The sequence below is a fragment of the Zea mays genome, chromosome 5 (genome assembly GCF_902167145.1).
Source record: "Zea mays cultivar B73 chromosome 5, Zm-B73-REFERENCE-NAM-5.0, whole genome shotgun sequence".
Lineage (NCBI taxonomy): Eukaryota > Viridiplantae > Streptophyta > Magnoliopsida > Poales > Poaceae > Zea > Zea mays.
The window spans coordinates 206,497,276-206,519,024 of NC_050100.1; the positions used below are offsets into that span (position 1 = coordinate 206,497,276).

Consider the following 21,749-nt stretch of genomic DNA (forward strand, 5'->3'; position numbering starts at 1 on the left):
GATCTTCCCAAGAACTGGCAAGTCCCTGATGTGCTCTTTCTATTAATTTTACACCCCGCCCAATCGGCATCCGAATAACCAATTAAATCAAATGTGGATCCCCGAGGGTACCAAAGCCCAAACTTAGGAGTATAAACTAAATATCTCAAGATTCATTTTACGGCCGTAAGGTGAGCTTCCTTAGGGTCGGCTTGGAATCTTGCACACATGCATATGGAAAGCATAATGTCCGGTCGTGATGCACATAAGTAGAGTAAAGATCCTATCATTGATCGGTATACCTTTTGATCGACGGATTTACCTCCCGTGTCGAGGTCGAGATGCCCATTGGTTCCCATGGGTGTCTTGATGGGCTTGGCATCCTTCATCCCAAACTTGTTTAGAATGTCTTGAATATACTTCGTTTGGCTAATGAAGGTGCCCTCTTGGAGTTGTTTCACTTGAAATCCCAAGAAGTACTTCAACTCCCCCATCATCGACATCTCGAATTTCTGTGTCATGATCCTACTAAATTCCTCACATGTAGATTCGTTAGTAGACCCAAATATAATATCATTAACATATATTTGGCATACAAACAAATCATTGTCAAGAGTTTTAGTAAATAAAGTAGGATTGGCCTTTTCGACTTTGAAGCCATTAGTGATAAGAAAATCTCTTAGGCATTCATACCATGCTCTTGGGGCTTGCTTGAGCCCATAAAGCGCCTTAGAGAGTTTATAAACATAGTTAGGGTACTCACTATCTTCAAAGCCGGGAGGTTGCTCAACATAGACCTCTTCCTTGATTGGTCCGTTGAGGAAGGCACTTTTCACGTCCATTTGGTAAAGCTTAAAGCCATGGTAAGTAGCATAGGCAAGTAAAATGCGAATTGATTCTAACCTAGCTACGGGTGCATAGGTTTCACCGAAATCCAAACCTTCGACTTGTGAATACCCCTTGGCCACAAGTCGGGCTTTGTTCCTTGTCACCACACCATGCTCGTCTTTCTTGTTGCGGAAGACCCACTTGGTTGCTACAACATTTTGGTTAGGACGTGGAACTAAATGCCATACCTCATTCCTTGTGAAATTGTTGAGCTCCTCTTGCATCGCCACCACCAAATCCGAATCTTGAAGTGCTTCCTCTACCCTTTGTGGCTCAATAGAGGAAACAAAAGAGTAATGCTCACAAAAGTGTGCAACACGAGATCTAGTGGTTACCCCCTTATGAATGTCGCCTAGGATGGTGTCGACGGGGTGATCTCATTGGATTGCTTGGTGGACTCTTGGGTGTGGCGGTCTTGGAACTTATTCATCTTCCTTATTTTGATCATGGGCATCTCCCCCTTGATCATTGCTCTCCTCTTGAGGTGTCTCATCTTCTTGATCTTCCCCTTCATCATTTTGAGCCTCATCCTCATCTTGAGTTGGTGGAGATGCTTGCATGGAGGAAGATGGTTGATCTTGTGCTTGTGGAGGCTCTTCGGATTCTTTAGGACACACATCCCCAATGGACATGTTCCTTAGCGTGACGCACGGAGCCTCTTCATCATCTAGTTCATCAAGATCAACTTGCTCTACTTGAGAGCCATTAGTCTCATCAAACACAATGTCACAAGAAACTTCAACTTGCCTAGAGGACTTGTTAAAGACTCTATATGCCCTTGTGTTTGAATCATATCCTAGTAAAAAGCCTTCTACAGTCTTAGGAGCAAATTTTGATTTTCTACCTCTTTTAACAAGAATAAAGCATTTGCTACCAAAGACTCTAAAATATGAAACATTGGGCTTTTTACTAGTAAGGAGTTTGTATGATGTCTTCTTGAGGATTCGGTGTAGATACAACCGGTTGATGGCGTAGCAAGCGGTGTTGACCACCTCGGCCCAAAACCGATCTGAAGTCTTGTACTCATCAAGCATGGTTCTTGCCATGTCCAATAGAGTTCTATTCTTCCTTTCCACTACACCATTTTGTTGTGGGGTGTAGGGAGAAGAGAACTCATGCTTGATGCCCTCCTCCTCAAGGAAGCCTTCGATTTGAGAGTTCTTGAACTCCGTCCCGTTGTCGCTTCTTATTTTCTTGATCCTTAAGCCGAACTCATTTTGAGCCCGTCTCAGGAATCCCTTTAAGGTCTCTTGGGTGTGAGATTTTTCCTACAAAAAGAACACCCAAGTGAAGCGAGAATAGTCATCCACAATAACTAGACAGTACTTACTCCCGCCGATGCTTATGTAAGCTATCGGGCCGAATAGGTCCATGTGTAGGAGCTCGAGTGGCCTGTCGGTCGTCATGATGTTCTTATGTGGATGATGAACACCAACTTGCTTCCCTGCCTGACATGCGCTACAGATCCTGTCTTTCTCAAAATGAACATTTGTTAGTCCCAAAATGTGTTCTCCCTTTAGAAGCTTGTGAAGATTTTTCATTCCAACATGTGCTAGTCGGCGATGCCAGAGCCAGCCCATGTTAGTCTTAGCAATTAAGCAAGTGACGAGTTCAGCTCTATCAAAATCTACTAAGTATAGCTGACCCTCTAACACTCCCTTAAATGCTATTGAATCATCACTTCTTCTAAAGACAGCGACACCTACATCTGTAAAAAGACAGTTGTAACCCATTTTGCATAATTGCGAAACTGAAAGCAAGTTGTAATCTAAAGAGTCCACAAGAAAAACATTGGAAATGGGAATGGTCAGGTGATATAGCTATTTTACCCAATTCTTTGACCAAACCTTGATTTCCATCCCCGAATGTGATAGCTCGTTGGGGATCTTGGTTTTTCTCATAGGAGGAGAACATCTTCTTCTCCCTTGTCATGTGGTTTGTGCACCCGCTATCGATGATCCAACTTGAGCCCCCGGATGCATAAACCTACAAAACAAGTTTAGTTCTTGATTTTAGGTACCCAAACAGTTTTGGGTCCTTTGACATTAGATACAAGAACTTTGGGTACCCAAACACAAGTCTTGGAGCCCTTGTGTTTGTCCCCAACATATTTGGCAACTACCTTGCCGGATTTGTTAGTTAAAACATAGGATGCATCAAAAGTTTTAAATGAAATATTATGATCATTTGATGCAATAGGAGTTTTCTTTCTAGGCAATTTAGCACGGGTTGATTGCCTAGAGCTAGATGTCTCACCCTTATACATAAAAGCATGATTAGGGCCAGAGTGAGACTTCCTAGAGTGAATTCTCGTAATTTTGCTCTCGGGATAACCGGCAGGGTACAAGATGTAACCCTCGTTATCCTGAGGCATGGGAGCCTTGCCCTTAACAAAGTTAGACAATCTTTTAGGAGGGGCATTAAGTTTGACATTGTCCCCCTTTTGGAAGCCAATGCCATCCTTGATGCCAGGGCGTCTCCCATTATAGAGCATGCTTCTAGCAAATTTAAATTTTTCATTTTCTAAGTCATGCTCATTAATTTTTGCATTAAATTGAGCTATGTGATCATTTTGTTTCTTAATTAAAGCTAGGTGATCATGGATAGAATCAACATTAATGTCTCTACATCTAGTACAAATGGAAACATGCTCAGTAGTAGATGTAGAGGGTTTGCAAGAATTAAGTTCAACAATCTTAGCACGTAAAATATCATTCTTATCTTTAAGATCGAAAATGGAAGCATTGCAAACATCTAAATCCTTAGATTTAGCAATCAAGTTTTCATTTTCACTTTTAAGGCTAGCAAGAGAAACATTCAATTCTTCAATCTTAGCAAGTAAATTAACATTATCATCTCTAAGATTGGGAATTGAAATATCAACAACATTTGAATCAACCTTAGCAATTAAACTAGCATTCTCATTTCTAAGGTTGGTAATAATATCATGGCAAGTGCTTAGCTCACTAGATAATTTTTCACATTTTTCTACTTCTAGAGCGTAAGCATTTTTAACCTTAACATGCTTCTTGTTTTCCTTAATTAGGAAGTCCTCTTGAGAGTCCAAGAGATCATCCTTCTCATGAATAGCACTAATTAATTCATTTAATTTTTCCTTTTGTTGCATATTGAGGTTGGCAAAAAGGGTACGCAAATTATCCTCCTCATCACTAACATTATCCTCATCACTAGAGGTTTCATATTTAGTGGAGGATTTTGATTTTACCTTCTTCCTTTTGTCGTCCTTTGCCATGAGGCACTTGTGGCCGACGTTGGGGAAGAAGAGGCCCTTGGTGACGGCGATGTTGGCGGCGTCCTCGTCGGAGGAGGAATCGGAGGAGCTTTCCTTGGAGTCCCACTCGCGGCACACATGGGCATCGCCGCCCCTCTTCTTGTGGTACCTCTTCTTTTCTCTCCTCTTGCCCTTCTTGTCGTCGCCCCTGTCACTATCACTAGATAACAGACATTTAGCAATGAAATGACCGGGCTTACCACATTTGTAGCACACCTTCTTAGAGCGGGGCTTGTAATCCTTCCCCCTCCTTTGCTTGAGGATTTGGCGGAAGCTCTTGATGATGAGCGCCATTTCCTTGTTGTCGAGCTTAGATGCATCGATGGGTTGTCTACTTGATGTAGACTCCTCCTTTTTCTCCTCTGTTGCCTTGAATGCGACCGGTTGTGCCTCGGACGTGGAGGGGCCATCTAGCTCGATGATTTTCTTTGAGCCTTTGATCATTAACTCAAAGCTCACAAAATTTCCTATCACTTCCTCGGGAGTCATTAGTGTATATCTAGGATTTCCTCGAATTAATTGAACTTGCGTAGGGTTAAGAAAAGCGAGGGATCTTAGAATAACCTTGACCATCTCATGGTCATCCCATTTTGTGCTCCCGAGGTTGCGCACTTGGTTCACCAAGGTCTTCAAGCGATTGTACATGGCTTGAGGGTCCTCACCTTGGTTGAGTCGAAACCGACCGAGCTCCCCCTCGATCGTCTCCCGCTTGGTGATTTTGGTCACCTCATCTCCTTCGTGCGCGGTCTTGAGTACGTCCCAAATTTCCTTGGCGCTTTTTAATCCTTGCACCTTGTTATACTCCTCTCGACTTAGAGAGGCGAGGAGTATAGTGATGGCTTGGGAGTTAAAGTGCCGGATTTGGGTGACCTCGTCCGAATCATAGTCTTCATCCCCCGGTGATGGTACCTGTACTCCAATCTCAACAACATCCCAAATACTTGTGTGGAGTGAGGTTAGATGATGCCTCATTTTACCACTCCATATATTATAATCCTCACCATCAAACATGGGTGGTTTGCCTAATGGGACGGAAAGCAATGGAGTACGTTTGGAAATGCGAGGGTAGCGTAGGGGGATCTTACTAAACTTCTTGCGCTCATGGCGCTTAGAAGTTACGGATGGCGTGTCGGAGCCGGAGGTGGATGGCGACGAAGAGTCGGTCTCATAGTAGACCACCTTCCTCATCTTCTTCTTCTTCTTCTTCTTCTTGTCACCGCTCCGACCCGACTTGTTGTGTGAAGGGGATCCCTTCACCTTGTTGGCGGACTCCCCGGATGGAGCCTTCCCATGGCTTGTAGTGGGCTTCTCGCCGGTCATCATCTTCTTCTTGGCGTGATCTCTCGACATCACTTCGAGCGGTTAAGCTCTAATGAAGCACCGGGCTTTGATACCAATTGAAAGTCGCCTAGAGGGGGGGTGAATAGGGCGAATCTGAAATTTATAAACTTAAGCACAACTACAAGCCGGGTTAGCGTTAGAAATATAAACGAGTCCGAGAGAGAGGACGCAAAACAAATCGTGAGCAAATAAAGAGCGAGACACGATGATTTGTTTTACCGAGGTTCGGTTCTTGCAAACCTACTCCCCATTGAGGTGGTCACGAAGACCGGGTCTCTCTCAACCCTTTCCCTCTCTCAAACGGACACTTAGACCGAGTGAGCTTCTCTTCTCAATCAAATGGAACACGAAGTTCCCGCAAGGACCACCACACAATTGGTGTCTCTTGCCTTGGTTACAATTGAGTTTGATCACAAGAAGAATGAGAAAGAAAAGAAGCAATCCAAGCGCAAGAGCTCAAATGAACACAACAAATCTCTCTCTCTAATCACTAAAGCTTTGTGTGGAGTTGGGAGAGGATTTGATCTTTTTGGTGTGTCTTGTATTGAATGCTATAGCTCTTGTAAGGTGTAGAAGTGTAGAAACTTGGATGCAATTGAATGTGGGGTGGTTGGGGTATTTATAGCCCCAACCACCACAAAGTGGCCGTTGGAAGTGTGCTGTCGCATGGCGCACCGGACAGTCCGGTGTGCCAGCCACGTCAGCCAGCCGTTAGGGTTCGACCGTTGGAGCTCTGACTTGTGGGGCCTCTGGGCTGTCCGGTGGTGCACCGGACAGGTCCTGTAGACTGTCTGGTGCGCCTCCCGCGTGTGCTCTGACTCGGGCGCGCACTGTAGCGCATTTAATGCGGTTGCAGACGACCGTTGCACGCGAAGTAGCCGTTGCTCCGCTGGCACACCAGACAGTCCGGTGTGGCACCGGACACTATCCGGTGCTTCACCGGACAGTCCGGTGAATTATAGCGGAGCGCCCTCTGATTTTCCCGAAGGTGAGGAGTTCAGCCTTGAGTGCCCTGGTGCACCGGACACTGTCCGGTGGTGCACCGGACAGTCCGGTGCGCCAGACCAGGGTGCCTTTTGGGATGTCTTTTGCTCACTTTGTTTGAACCCTTCCTTGGTCTTTTTATTGGTTTATTGTGAACCTTTGGCACCTGTAAAACTTATAGACTAGAGCAAACTAGTTAGTCCAATTATTTGTGTTGGGCAATTCAACCACCAAAATCAATTAGGAAATAGGTGTAAGCCTAATTCCCTTTCATGGCTGATGTTGGGAAAGAGAAGTCCCTTATTGACGACGATGTTGGCGGCGTCCTCGTCGGAGGAGGAGTCGATGGAGATCTCGTCGGAGTCCCATTCCCGTCCCATGTGCACCTCACCGCCCTTCTTCTTGTAGTATTTCTTATTCTTCTTCTTCTTCCCTTTCTTGTCTTCGTCCCTGTCACTAGAATATGGACATTTAGCGATAAAGTGACCAGACTTACCGCACCGGTAGCACACCCTTTTGGAGCAGGGCTTGTAGTCCTTCCCCCTCCTTTGCTTGAGAATTTGGCAAAAGCTCTTGATGATGAGCGCCATCTCCTCGTTGTCGAGCTTGGAGGCATCTATTGGAAGCCTACTTGGTGTAGACTCCTTCTTTTCTTCCGTTGCTTTGAATGCAATGGGTTGCACCTCGGGTGTAGAGGTGGCGCCTTGCTCCAAGTTGACAATATGTTTGGAGTCTTTCATCATAAGTTCAAAGCTCACAAACTTGCCAATCACTTCCTCGGGAGACATCTATTTATATCTAGGGTCTCCACGGATTAGTTGCACTTGAGTGGGATTACGAAAAACAAGTGATCTAAGAATAACCTTGACCATCTCATGGTCATCCCACTTGGTGCTCCCAAGGTTGCGCACTTGGTTCACCATTGTCTTGAGCCGGTTGTACATGGCTTACAGCTCTTCCCCTTTGTTGACGACGAATCGACCGAGTTCTCCCTCGATCGTTTCACACTTGGTGATCTTGGTCACCTCGTCCCCTTCGTGTGCGGTTTTGAGGATGTCCCAAATTTCTTTGGCGTTCTTCAACCCTTGCACCTTATTATACTCCTCTCGACATAAAGAGGTGAGGATTATAGAAGTGACTTATGAGTTGAAGTGCCTAATTTGGGCGGCCTCGTCCGAGTCATAGTCCTCGCCCCCCAATTGAGGTGTCTGCGCTCCAAACTCAACAATATCCCAAATACTTTCGTGGAGTGAGGTTAGATGGTGCCTCATTTTATCACTCCACATGCAATAATCTTCACCATCAAAATATGGTGGTTTGCCTAGGGGTACGGAAAATAATAGAGCGCGCTTTGAAATACGGGGATAGCATAGGGGCATCTTACTATACTTCTTGCGCTCATGGCGCCTAGAAGTAGTGGACGACTCGGTGCCGGACGTAAAGGGTGATGAAGAGTCGGTCTCGTAGTAGACCACCTTCTTCATTTTCTTCTTCTTGTCACCCCTCCGATGTGACTTGATGGAGTAAGATGATTCCTCCTTGTATTTATTGCTGGACTCCCTTGAGAGAGTCTTCCCCGAGCCTGCGGGCTTGTCGCCGATCATGATCTCCCTTTTGGCGTGATCTCTAGACATCACTTCGAGTTGGTTAGACTCTTAATGAAGCACTGGCTCTAATACCAATTGAAAGTCTCCTAGAGGGGGGTGAATAGGCAAAACCTGAAATTTATAAACTTTAAACACACACTAGGGCCAAGGTTAGCGTTAGAATTAAATTCAAGTCCGAAAGATAGTTTCTCTTGCTAAGAGTTGCTCAAAGGATGCAGATGACGTATGGGAGCAAACTCAAATCAATACTAGCAAGAGAACATTAGAGAGAGGAAAGAGGGCAAACAAATCAAGCGAGAATCAAAGCAAGTAGACACAGTGATTTGTTTTACCGAGGTTCGGTTCCAAAGAACCTAGTCCCCATTGAGGAGGCCATAAAGCCCGAGTCTATTTCAACCTTTTCCCTCTCTCTCAAATGGTCACTTAGACCGAGTGAGCCTTCCCTTAATCACACGGGTCACTAAGACCCCGCAAGGACCACCACACACTTGGTGTCTCTTGCTAATCTTTACAAAGCACTTGAGAAATGGAATGAGGAAGGAAGAAGGCAATCCAAGAGACAAGAGCAACAAAAGAACACAAATGATCCTCTCACAAGCCCTTAAGCACTAGCGTTGGTTTTGGGAACTTTGAGTGAATTGATTGCTTTGATTGTGTCTTGGAGTGTTGCACTTTGCTCTTGCAATGAATGAGAAACTCAGAATGCTTGGATGGCTTTGAATGAGGTGGTTGGGGGTATTTATAGCCACCAACCACTTTCTAGTCGTTGCTGGCGATGGGCGCACCGGACAGTCCGGTGGCGCACCGGACAGTCACTGTTCACTGTCCGGTGCGTGCCACGTCAGCGCGTCCGTTAGGGTTTGGAGCAGTTGACCATTGGAGTGCCTTGTCGTCTTGCTGTACCGGATAGTCTGGTGCCATACCGGACAGTCCGGTGACCTCTGACTTCTGCGCTCTGACTTTTGCCGCGGCACTATTCAGTACTGTAGCGTTTTGTAGACGACCGTTGGCGAGCAGGGAGCCGTTGCTCCACTGGCTCACTGGATAGTCCGGTGGCACACTGGACAGTTCGATAGCTTATAGCGGAGCGCGCCTCTGAATTCCCGAGAGTGGTTGTTTCGATTGTTGGTTGGTCTGGCGCACCAGAAAGTGTCTCGTGCACCATTTTCAGCACACTCTATGTCTTGCTCCAAATTTTGATTGAGTTCCTAACTGAATTTCTTTCTTAGTTTGTGTTGAACCTTATGCACGTGAGGTAAGTGACATCTAGACAAACTAGTTAGTCCACGTGGTTTGTGTTGGACATCAACCACCAAAATCGATTATAGGAAATGGTTAGCCATATTTCCCTTTCATATTGTGTCCACGCCGTTCTCGTGAGGACTAGGTCTCCTTCCTAGAACTCTTTGGGGACGACAATTTTGTCTCTCTAACTTTTGGTTGCTGCTTGATATTTGTTTAAGGCATTGAGGGCTTGAGCTTTGTCTCCGTCGAGGAGGACTTTTGCTATCAATTCATCAATAATAGGTACTACGGTGGGGTCTAGTCGCGGTGAGTCGTGCATGAGTTGTTGTGGAGTTATGGCTTCAGCGCCGTATGTCAACCTAAATGGAGTAAAACCTGTTGCACGGGATTCAGTTGTGTTTAGTCTCCAAAGTACTTCGGGTAGCTGGTCTACCCACTTACCCTTTTGTCTTTAAGGAGCCTTTTTTTAATTGTTGTGAAGATCTTTCTGTTCGTGCGCTCTACGACTCCATTAGACTGTGGGTGGTAGATGATGCCAAGATCGCTTTTGTCCCTATGGAGAGGCAAAAATCCCAGAAGTCTTGATTGTCGAATTGTTTTTCGTTGTCTACAGTTAATTCGGAGGGTACCCCAAAACGACAGACAACGTTTTGCCAGGAAATTTTTTGCGTTGTTTTTGCTGTTATAGTGGAGACTGCTCTTACTTCGATCCACTTGGTGAAGTATTCCATAGCAACAAAGGCGTATTTTAGGTTGTCCTATGCTGTGGGGACTGGTCCCACTTTGTCGAGGCCCCAGTGTTGTAGTGGCCAGGCATGATCGATTAGTTTCGTGAACTGCTAGGGTGTCCTACTCTGGGGTGAAAATTTCTGGCACGATTCGCATGACTGCACTACACAAGAAATATTTAAATTTAAATGGGGAGGCCATGTTAATCATGTACCTTTTAATTTAAAAACTTGTTGCTCTAAATTTTAGATGTGATGAGGACATCCTCTACTATTACCCGTTGGCAAAGACACGATTTGCCTAATTGTAGTCGGACGACGACCGTGTGAGCATCATAATTATTCCATCTTGTTTAACTTAGGAGGAGGAAGCCACCTTAAAAGGGAGAGTCACTCTTCCCCCATCGGACTAGTCTTTTGTGGCGATTGGACCTTTCCCTGGGTTGGGTGTGCTTAATGAACCGTTGGGCTCCGAGCAACCCTAATTTGTTGGGCCTCGGCCAACCCCACATAGGCTGGGTGTATCATCGGGTATCAGAGCTAGGTCTCATTTTAAGAAGGTGAGAATGATGAAGACATTCTTCACTATTACCTGTTGGCAAAGACGCAATTGGTCCAGTTGGCCCAATTGTAGTCGGATGACGACCGTGTGAGCCCCAAAAGTATCAAACCTCACTTAACTTGGTTGGAGGAAGCCACCTTAAGAGGGAGAGGCACCCTTTCCCATCGAACTAGTCTTTTGGAGCGATTGATCTTTTCCTTGAGTTGAGTGTGCTTAATAATTGTTGGGCACCAGATAACCCTAATTTATTGGGTCTCGGTCAACCCCACCCGGTCTGGGTGTATCAATATGTCCATCTAAGAGCATCTCCAAGAGATATTCTATTTTCGACTCTCTATATGACACTCTACTTACCTCTCCATAAATATTAAATTTTATATATAGCATCTCACTCCAACAGACTCTCTATTTAATTTGGCTAGTCATCGGCTAGCTAAATTTGGCTAGAGAGAGGGCCAATTTGAAGAGTCGGATAGCTTGATGAGTTGAATGATTAGTCTATAGGAGAGTTATTTTGCTGTTGAGTAGCTAAAATTTAGCTTGCTGAGTCATTTGACTAATCTCTTGAAGATGTTTAATAATGAACACTTAGGGATGTCCATGTAACAATGAACATTGAAGGGCACGGGAATGCTTGCTCCAACTTTATATATTAGGATTGTCCAATTTTTTTATATATTTGTACATCATTTTAAATATCCATGTAATTTCAGTATACGTGAATTATGTATTACAAATTTTGTATAACGGATTTAAAACATAAATCTTATATAACTAACTTATATAATTTCAAAACGATAGGAATATTTAGCAGGGTAATGTGACGGAAGAAAACAGAGTACAGATGTATAGCACGCATCCCTGTGCCTGCCGGGCTTATTGCTTTTTTAGGTCTCTCTTCGTTGCCACTCGCCAAAATACCCCGATATTCTTGCGCTCGTCTAATTACCCCACTTAAACCCCTTTCCTAGCTAAAATACCCCACTGTACTAATTACTTGTTATAATGGACATTTATACCCTTACACCGTTTCTTAACGTCACGTTCTCGTTTCTTCATTTTTTCTGCCGTGTGACAGATGCATCATGCTGTTGCAGCTGCGTGCGCTTGTGCTACTGTCCAGCCATTCTTTTGATAGAACAATGCATGCTACTGTCCAGGTTTCGACAAACCAACAGTGATTGGTTCCAGGTTGTTTCTAGATTTATGAATATGGTCATGACAGCCAAGTAGGAACTAGAAAACTGTTACTACATTGCATTCTCTACTGAAACACCGAAACACTAAATACTGACAGCCATACAGGAACCTGCAGTGTTGTCAACTAATGCATAATTTTGACAGCGTTTTGTCTTAATTTTGATAGGATCCATACATAGTAAAATAGTACTCAATTTTGATAGCACACAGTTCACAGTCACACAATTTAGCATCCAGTTCATAGTCACACACAATCACACAAAAGGCAAACTAAACGAATTTCATCAACATCTTTTCTTTTTGGGAGTAAGCTTTTTCTTCTTGGTATAATTGTTTCTTGTTGGGGTTGAGATTAGAGCACTTGGAGTTGCTTCATTTTCAACACTTGGAGGTGGTGCAGGTGCACATGTGGCATCTTCAGGATATGCTCTTGCAGCAGGGTACATGCCTCTATAGCTGTTGCCATGAAAATTCTTAATAAAATTTTGCATCAGATGTCTAAAGCACTCTCTCTTGTCTGCATTAGGAAAAACAAGTTCTACAGCAGTCTCCAACCCCTTACATGCATCTGTACATATAGCAAGCTTATCTATATTGCCCAATGCTTTTCTCAATTGTGTCACAAACCAAACTCAATTATCTTTTGTTTCACCATCTATAAAACCAAAAGCAATTGGGTACATCCAATTATGCCCATCTAGTGCGGTTGCAGCAGCTAAATGCCCATTCCATCTACCATTCAGACACATGGAGTCCACGCTGAGGTAAGGTCAACAACTTCCAAGGAACCCTTGTATACATGGGCCAAGTGCACAAAAAAATCTATGGAAGTACACTTTCCCATCTACAACCTGGGTGTCTATCTTCACAACGCTATTGGGGGACCTCAACAAAACCTCTGCCTTCCATTGATACAACAACCTAAAACTATCATCCCATGTACCATACATTTTTTCAATGCTTTCTGCAGCCCTTTATATGCAGTGTCATAAGTTATTTGTACCTTATATGTTGCTTGAAGTCTCTTTTGTAGGTCCTTAGCACCTATAGTTGGCTCAATCCTAAGTATAGGAAGTGCCTTCTGTGCTACCCATCCTTGAGTAGCATTCAACCCATCCAACCGGCTGCTTGAGGCACATGAATGCTCATTCACCAACAATGTGACCTATATCACAAACCCAAATTGAATATTAGCAAGTAAATTAAAAAATAAACACTAAAGTAAATTAAAATTAAACACTAAAGTACCATGACACTTCCATCTGGTTTTTTTGAACCATTTAGTCTCCAAGGACATTGGCCACCATTCCCTTGACAATACACCCTGTATCTTTCTTTGTCTGACTTTATTGTTCCAAGAAGAAATTCTTCGTTTATAGCATATTGCCTCACAGCTAGCCTGAATTTTACCATTGAGGGGTAGATGATACCCAAATGCATCTCTGGACGATCTACATCATGTAATATATTGAAAATTTCTGGAATATCGTCGTCAACCAGCACGTCAGCATCATAGTCATTCAAATCTGCACCATTACTCTGCGGACCAAAACTTGATTGTGAAGCAAATTGTGTTGTTGCACCATGTTGTGAATCATCCTCATCTCTAAGACCCAATGTGATGTATATCTCATCCTCATCAATAGGTGCAATTCTCTCATGAATTTCATGCTCCTCAATTTGTAGCATGGATCAATCAAACAATGTTCCACCAGTAAAACCAATGTCTTCTCTATCACCAGTACCACTGCCACTGGATTCACTTCCCTCGTCGACGCTTGTACTTACAATTTCATCGTCCATGATCGCTTCATAGTAAAGAAAAGCCATTGTTTATATTTATATGATCATAGAAATTAAATATGCAGGCGACGGATGATAGTTTTAGGTACCTGGGATGCTCTATGTAACTATCACTTAGATTAAATCTGACGTCCTACTCAAGTGCAGGTTGTAGAACGCCAAGTACCTGGCAAGTCTACCAGTCGCACGGGATGAAGAACCTGGCAAACCAAAATTCACATTCCTATTAGTGGCCACGCAACAAAAAGAAATCAAATATGTTATTGGAATCTGCTGTTACCTTGCGAGGGACACGAGGATGAAGTTGGTGCGGATAGCGATCAGATGAGGCGGGCACCGGGAGTCCGGGGTGGGACGAGAACCACCAGCGATCGGATGGAGCTATAGGTGTACATTTGGGCCGGGCCTGATGGCGGGCCTGATGGGCCGACCCGAAGCACGAAAAAAAGCACGGCCCAGGCACGGCACGACCCGAAATATTTTAGTGTCGGGTCGGCACGGCCCGTTATTTCGGGCCGAGGTCACGGCCCGTTTAAGACAGACACGAAATGGCCCATATAGAGGCACGAAAAGACCCATATATTTATTAAAACCACACTTCATTCCACACTTTCATATACTTGATAAAGAACACAAAGCTATAGATAATGCTAGTTAGATGTTTTTTAGCTTTGAATTAGAGTATGTGATGTAATTTTACTTTTATTATGAACATTAGACAATAAACTGAACTTACGAACTTTGTATAGATCTAATTATACTCTTTTTCCTTCTAACAAAATGATTTGTAAACGAGGTAGTCATTGCATAACTGTGGTAACTTTAATACAAATATTAAGTTTGCTTTTGTTCAAATTTATTTGTCTTATCTTTTATTTGTTTTATTATTTTTTGAATTTAGGGTTATGATGTGAATTTTGGGCAAAAAATGAATTTCGGACAAAAAAATGAATTTCAGGCCTTAATATGAATTTTGGGCTAAAAAATAAATTTGGGCTAAAAAAATTGAATTACAGTCATCGGCACAAGTAACAGTAGAGAATGTGACGTTACACGGTGTAAGGGTATAAATGTCTAATTAGTGCAGTGGAGTATTTTAGCTAGGAAATGGGTTTAAGTGGGGTATTGTAGCAAGTCTTTGTCTCTTTGACACGCAGTCACGCCCTCCGCAAAACTCCCCCACTCCACGCCCGGCCGCACCTCTCCTATCTTGCTCCAAGCAGCAAGTTCCAACTCGAGTAGATTCACTTCGCCACTCCGTTGCCCTCTCCTCCGCCGCCCGATCCTTTCCCCGTCTGAGATGGCATCTCCGGCATCGGCGTCGCTTAAGGAAGCCGTGGGCAGCCTCGACCGCGACGGCTTTGTTGGTCTCCTCTCCAACCTCATCGGCGAGACCGCACACCTGCAGAACGACCCGCCGACCTACAGGCCTCAGGAGGAGCGCGTGGCGCAGCACGTAGTCGACGTGCTCCGCCCGGTGTCCGCGGACACCGGGGGCGGCCCCCTCCTTGTGCGGAAGATAAGCTACGCCGAGGGCAGGAGCAACGTCATCGTTGAATACCCCGGCACCGTCCCAGGCCGCGTTGTCTCCTTCGTCGGCATGCACATGGACGTCGTCCCTGCCAACGGCAGCGAGTGGGTAGGCCCGCGCCCGTTGATATTGTTGATTTGATTGGATCTACTGATGCAAAATTTGCACAATATTTTTAGCGTTGTGATTATCAGTGGAGTGCTTTGGTAATAATGGGAGTTTTACTGTAAAAGTTTTTTTTATTGGAAACGTATCCTGTGCTCATGGAGCTCTTGTGCTCATATGAGCACTTTTAAATCTGATGCCTTCATTTCTCATCTAGAGGGTGAGGGCAGCAGTGACACACAGAAGAGACAGACGGCGCAGCGTAACAAGGGTGATCAAGGGTGGCACACAGAAAAAACTAGTAAATATCTATTCACACTTGGATGAGAAATGAAAACACCAGATTTAAAGTGCTCATATGAGCACGAGAGCTCTATGAGCACAAGATACATATTTTTGGAGTTTCTTCACACTCGAATACTTTGTGTACAATGAGAGCACGTTTGTTTCATCTTATAATCTATTATATATAATCCAGCTTAAATAATCTAGATGGAAAACAAACAGATAGGTTATTAGGTCAAATTATATAATTTAGAGGCCCATAAGCTGCTCAACAGTTTATTTGGTAAAAGATCCACTACCTATGATAACTCCAGGAGGAAATATCTATCATGGCCACTCCTTAAAAAACATTTCATCTATTTCTTTCTTGCTCTGGCGGTCCCGCCATACACCACATGACTAAAATCAATAATCAAAGTTCCAATAAGCTAGGTTGCTAAACAACTACACTAAAATTATTTAATCTAGATTATATAATATATAAGCTGAAACAAACAGGCACTGATTCTAAAGTATTTCCGTTAAAGTGAGTTGTAATTAATCATTGGCTCCATGGCTGGTAATTTTGCATATATATTGCTAGATGTGATTGGCTCTATTCGTGTAAAAATCTTAATTTTTTTAGTTTTTCAACGGCATGATTTTTTTGGTTTGTAACTTTTTATAGACGTTAGATTTGTTTTGTTTTCTGATACATATGTGCTGCCTGTAAAAATCTTCATCGTTTTAGTCTGTTATTTTCGTAAGTCATCTTTTTTCACCCAATGATTACTTGATTTTTTTTGTTTTGCAAAAAAAGATGTACTTGATTTTATAATCACTTGAGTACTTGACCCCCTTCATAGTTGATTCATGATTCGAATCAGTGATCTTTGCTTATCGATCTTTCTGCAGGACTTTGATCCTTTCTCACTAACCTTTGATAGCGAGGATAAGGACAAACTTCGGGGACGTGGGACAACCGACTGTCTTGGACATGTCGCACTGGTGGCTCAGCTAATGCGGCGGCTTGGTGAGGTCAAGCCACCCCTGAAACATTCTGTCATTGCTGTGTTCATTGCCAATGAGGAGAACTCATCTGTCACTGGCATTGGTGTTGATGGCCTCGTGAAGGATGGATTACTTGACAAGCTCAAAACAGGACCCTTGTAAGAATTGTGCCTTAAAAATCTAATGTGTTGTTTATGTGGATTTTGTGTTGCTTTTAATTGGATATTGTTGGTGCTGTGAAGGTTTTGGATAGATACAGCTGATAAGCAGCCATGCATTGGCACTGGTGGAATGATTCCATGGCATCTCAAGGCAACAGGGAAGCTGTTCCACAGTGGCCTTGCACATAAGGTATTTGACTAACTTGTCAGGCTGCTTCAGTTTGGTCATTGTTCTATACTTCTATGGTCTTTGCTGAATTGGCCATCTCCCAGGAGTTGCTCAGATATATTTGAAAATATACATGTAGCAGTTGTAGAATCCTATCTGTTACACATGGCATCTATATCTGATTAATCAGCTCCATTCTGATCTAATCGAGATGCATATTTTAAATCTCCGCCTCAAAATAGATATGCCTTTATGCCACAGATTTTTATACTTATTATTTGAATAAAATTAGGCTGCACCCTTTTCATGCTTGTCTAAGAACTTCCATTTATTTAATTATACATTTTTGGAGACAACCCCACCGTTGCTTTTGAATTGTGTGCCTTATTTTATTTATCTTTCTCTCTAGGCCATAAATGCAATGGAGATGAACATGGAAGCACTAAAGGTAATCCAAAAACGGTTTTACACTGACTTCCCTCCACATGAGAAAGAGAAGGTCTATAAATTTGCTACTCCATCTACAATGAAGCCAACTAAATGGAGCTGTAAGGCCAACTTGAACCTTTTTAGTACTTTGTTCATGTTTAAGTAAACAATCATGTATTGCTACTCACACTCTAAGAAATGGTGCTTTGCAGATCCTGGCGGGGGGCTTAATCAAATTCCGGGAGAATGCACAATTTCAGGGGATGTAAGGTAAAATCATTGTCCTGTTTTAGTTTGCCAATCCTTTAGTGACAGTGAAATTCAAATAGACAAATTGAGCATGCGCTTGATGTAGGCTGTTTATGCTGTTGTGGGGGGCATGATCCCCTACAGCTAGAGAACTCATTTGTTTACTTAGGGTGTGGTTATTAGTGAACAAATTAAAAGTACAATCTGTTGGAAAAAGAATGGCATCACTCTATTTTATTTGTTCTTGAAACATCTAACATGGAGTTATTCCTGACTATATATTTAATTTTTGTGTATTACAGGTTGACTCCTTTCTATAGGTAAACCCTTTTTCTGTTGTTCTGCTCTGCTTCTACGTTGGAAATGATCTGTTGAATTGATAGTTTCCATTTGTCGTACAGCACTTCGCATGTCATGGAGAAGTTGAAGGAATATGTAGAGGACATCAATGAGAGATTTGAAACAGTACTTGATACTCGTGGTCCTGTGTCCAAATATATTCTTCCTGATGAAAATCTACAAGGAAGGTGAAGCATTTGGTGTTTGTACTCTTTATCCTTTAGCTGTAATCATCATGGTGGAAGGGGCACTGATGCTACCAGTGATTTGTATTGATAGGCTTGAAATCACTTTTGATGGAGATGTGATGAATGGGGTGGCTTGCAATCTGGAGTCTCGAGGCTATCATGCATTATGCAAAGCAACCAAGGAAATAGTTGGCCACGTGGAGCCATATTCCATCACCGGGAGTCTACCTCTAATCCGGGAATTACAGGTCTGAGAATTGATGTACAAACTTGCTTTCTGAGCCCTAACTCCATTAACTAAAGCAAATTCGTTATCGAACTTTTGCAGGACGAGGGATTTGATGTTCAAACAGCTGGATATGGTGAGTGCTTATATAAGCAAGAAAACACATTCCTTTTTTTATGATTACTAGTATTTATTTTCCTAGTTTGACCTGCATCAAATGTAACTGTACATGTCCATCTAATGTTGCTACTGCTTTCACGCAGGCTTACTGAAGACGTACCATGCGAAGAACGAGTACTGTCTGTTTTCAGACATGGCCCAGGGCTTTCAGGTGTTTCTGAGCATCATTTCACAGCTGGAAGAAGAGGTCTGAGCCTTCTTGATGGGATAGACCAATACTCCCTCCGTTTCGTTTTAGTTGTCGCTGGATAGTGCAAAATTGAACTATCCAGCGACAACTAAAAAGAAACGGAGGGAGTACCTCCAATTTACATTACTCGTTGCTCAGTGATCTGTTTAATACCTCCAATTTACATCACTGGTTGCTCAGTTGTCTGTTTACAACTCTTTTCAAGATTCCGGGACACGGACATCTAACAAGCCTTCGAGGTTGTCTGTCACCCGTTGAAAACGGAGCCATTTCACCGCAGTGTTCTCGTGGGCATAAAACCTTTGTGCTACAACTTGGCATAAAATCTTTGTGCTACAACTCTACGTAGGCATTACAACTCGTTGTATGAACTTGAAATTAATATATCTCCCATTTCCAAAAAAAAAACTTTACGTAGGCCGGGGTTGTTTGGTTCTGAAGCTTATAAGTTGGGCTTGGGCTTTGGCTCCCATTTATAAGCTTTCAGATCATAGGTAAGGGCTAAAACAAACTTTAGGCCGGGGTTGTTTGGTTGATCAGACGAGATTTCGTAGAGCTCAATCGTAGTATCCTGGATGAGTGGAGACAGGTTGAGTCTGGATGCATTGACTTTTTTTTGGGGGGCAACGTCTTATGTACTGTATCCGCCCAGCCAGGCTCCCAAGTGAAGCTTTGCATCGGTGGAGTCATCATGAACAGTAAAAACAATTAACCAAACAGGCTTTTGGGTTTATAGTACGCGCGAGTGAACGTGAAACCATGATGGAGAAGAAGCAAGCGACTAAACACGCCTAGGTAGGGTTGTCGGCTAGGTAGGGCTGAGGGCTGTCGGCTCGCTCGATTCGTAGTCTGTGACGTAGCTATAATTTTAATGATGGGTGGTTTAGTTTAATTTTTTTTTCACAACGTAAGTGCAGCAATCTGCAAACATGTACTACTTTTTTCTCGAATATTTGTTGCTTGTTGCTCGTTAGTTTATTTTAAACTAAAATGTGACAAATAAAAAAGAACGAATGAAGTATGTAATATTTTTTTTAAATATAATACGATCAAATAAACAGGTCGTATAATCATTTACCATTTTAGAAATAAAAGTATAAAGACATCTAACAATCTAACATCTTAAAAATAAAAAGTATAATTTTTTTAATAAATACGATATGGTTGTAGGTACTTCATATGTACAAATTGTACGAGAATTGATCCATAAGGTGTGGTCGATTAGATTTATGGTATCTGCATGATAAGTGCGATCTTCTCCTACCTAAGCGATTTGACGTGTGCAGTGAGCATGTAGCCAATAGTGAATTTAAGCGAGAATATCATTGGTGTCATCAGGATTAGCTTTACTATGTGCTATAGTTTTTTTAAACTTTAATAGTGCATTGCTAAAGGGTTTATAAATTTTATCGGGGTCGACTTACCCCAATAAACACACCTAAATTTGCACCTACGTGCATTGTGTTCTACTGAGCCTGAAACACGTGTGGGACGAAGTCGTGCTAGATCTGCTTGGAACACCATCGCACACGTTTATTCTAGAACCATATAGCCATCTAGTGTGTCTGTTGGTCTAGAAACTTAACTTCACATGTTGTCGTGATGCGTTGTGCCATGGTTGTAGACATATCAAATAAATAAAACAAAGTTACTGCTTAAGAGTAATATTTTTACATCTAATATATTTTATACCTATAGTTTAATGGATTTTGGGCTAGGATGGTCCATGGCCCGCACGGACCACCCTCTAGCTTCGCCAATGTCCGTGCTCAAATCGACTCGTTTGAATTTTTTTACGAGCTAAACTGACATCCTAGCTTAGTTCGTTAACGAGCCAACTCGGTTTGTTAACGTGTCAACTCACGAGATAAACGAGCTATCACATTTCAGCAAAACAAAAATGTATAAATATCATTTACGTAACAATTGATGAATATGTTATATATGTGTGGTGTCTATACCCTATGAGTTAAACTAATGATTGATGAACCGGTTTATGTGTTAAGTTGGTCTATGCAAAAAGAATATAACTATGGGTTAATGAAAGTCGCCTAGAGGGGGAGTGAATAGACGAAATCTGAAAATTATAAACTTAAGCACAACTACAAGCCGGGGTTAGCGTTAGAAATATAAGCGAGTCCAAAAGAGAGGGCGAAAACAAATCACAAGCAAATAAGAATGGATGACACGGTGATTTGTTTTACCGATGTTCGGTTCTTGCAAACCTACTCCCCGTTGAGGTGGTCACAAAGACCGGGTCTCTTTCAACCCTTTCCCTCTCTCAAACGGTCACTTAGACCGAGTGAGCTTCCTTCCTTGATTTTTCGGGTCACTTAGACCCCGCAAGGACCACCACACAATTGGTGTCTCTTGCTTCGCTTACAAGGTTTTGAGAGTAAGAATGAGAGAAAGAAGAAAGCCAACCAAGCAACAGGAGCAACAAAATAACACAAGTCGATCTCCTCACAAGTCCTAAAAACTAGAGTTGAATTGGGGACTTTGATTCGATCGGAGGCTTTGATTTGTGTCTTGGAGTGTTGTGTATTGCTCTTGTATTGAATGAGATGTAGTGAATGCTTGGATGCCTTGAAGAGTGGTGGTTGGGGGGTATTTATAGTCCCAACCACCAATATGGCCGTTGGTGAAGGCTTCTGTCGTATGGCGCACCGGACAGTCCGGTGCGCCACCGGACACTGTTCGGTGCGCCTGCCACGTCACGAGGCCGTTGGGTTCCGACCATTGGAGCTCTGACTTGTGGGGCCACCGGATAGTCCGGTGGTGCACCGGACAGGTCCTGTAGACTGTCCGGTGTGTCTTCTGGCGTCTGCTCTGACTTCTGCGCGCGCAGGCGCACACTGTAGCGCATTTAATGTTCTCTGCAGACGACCGTTGGTGTGAAGTAGCCATTGCTCCGCTGGCACACCGGACAGTCCGGTGAATTATAGCGGAGCGGCCTCCCAAATTCCCGAAGCTGGCAAGTTCAGAGTCGATCTCTCTGGTGCACCGGACACTGTCCGGTGGCACACCGGACAGTTCGATGCGCCAGACCAAGGCTGCCTTCGGTAAACTTTGCTCCTT

General features: G+C 43.2%; 1 protein-coding gene across 1 annotated transcript; it reads left to right on the forward strand.

The window, feature by feature from the left end:
• The first annotated feature begins 14,781 nt into the window (after positions 1 to 14,781).
• LOC100283456 (uncharacterized) lies at positions 14,782 to 19,079 on the forward strand. The gene is made up of 10 exons (NM_001156357.2): positions 14,782 to 15,268; positions 16,445 to 16,698; positions 16,783 to 16,891; positions 17,280 to 17,418; positions 17,512 to 17,569; positions 17,851 to 17,868; positions 17,950 to 18,075; positions 18,167 to 18,323; positions 18,404 to 18,437; positions 18,565 to 19,079. Exons 1-10 carry the CDS (start codon positions 14,930 to 14,932, stop codon positions 18,672 to 18,674), a joined length of 1,344 nt encoding a protein of 447 aa, NP_001149829.1. The 5' UTR covers positions 14,782 to 14,929; the 3' UTR covers positions 18,675 to 19,079.
• Positions 19,080 to 21,749: the final 2,670 nt, after the last annotated feature.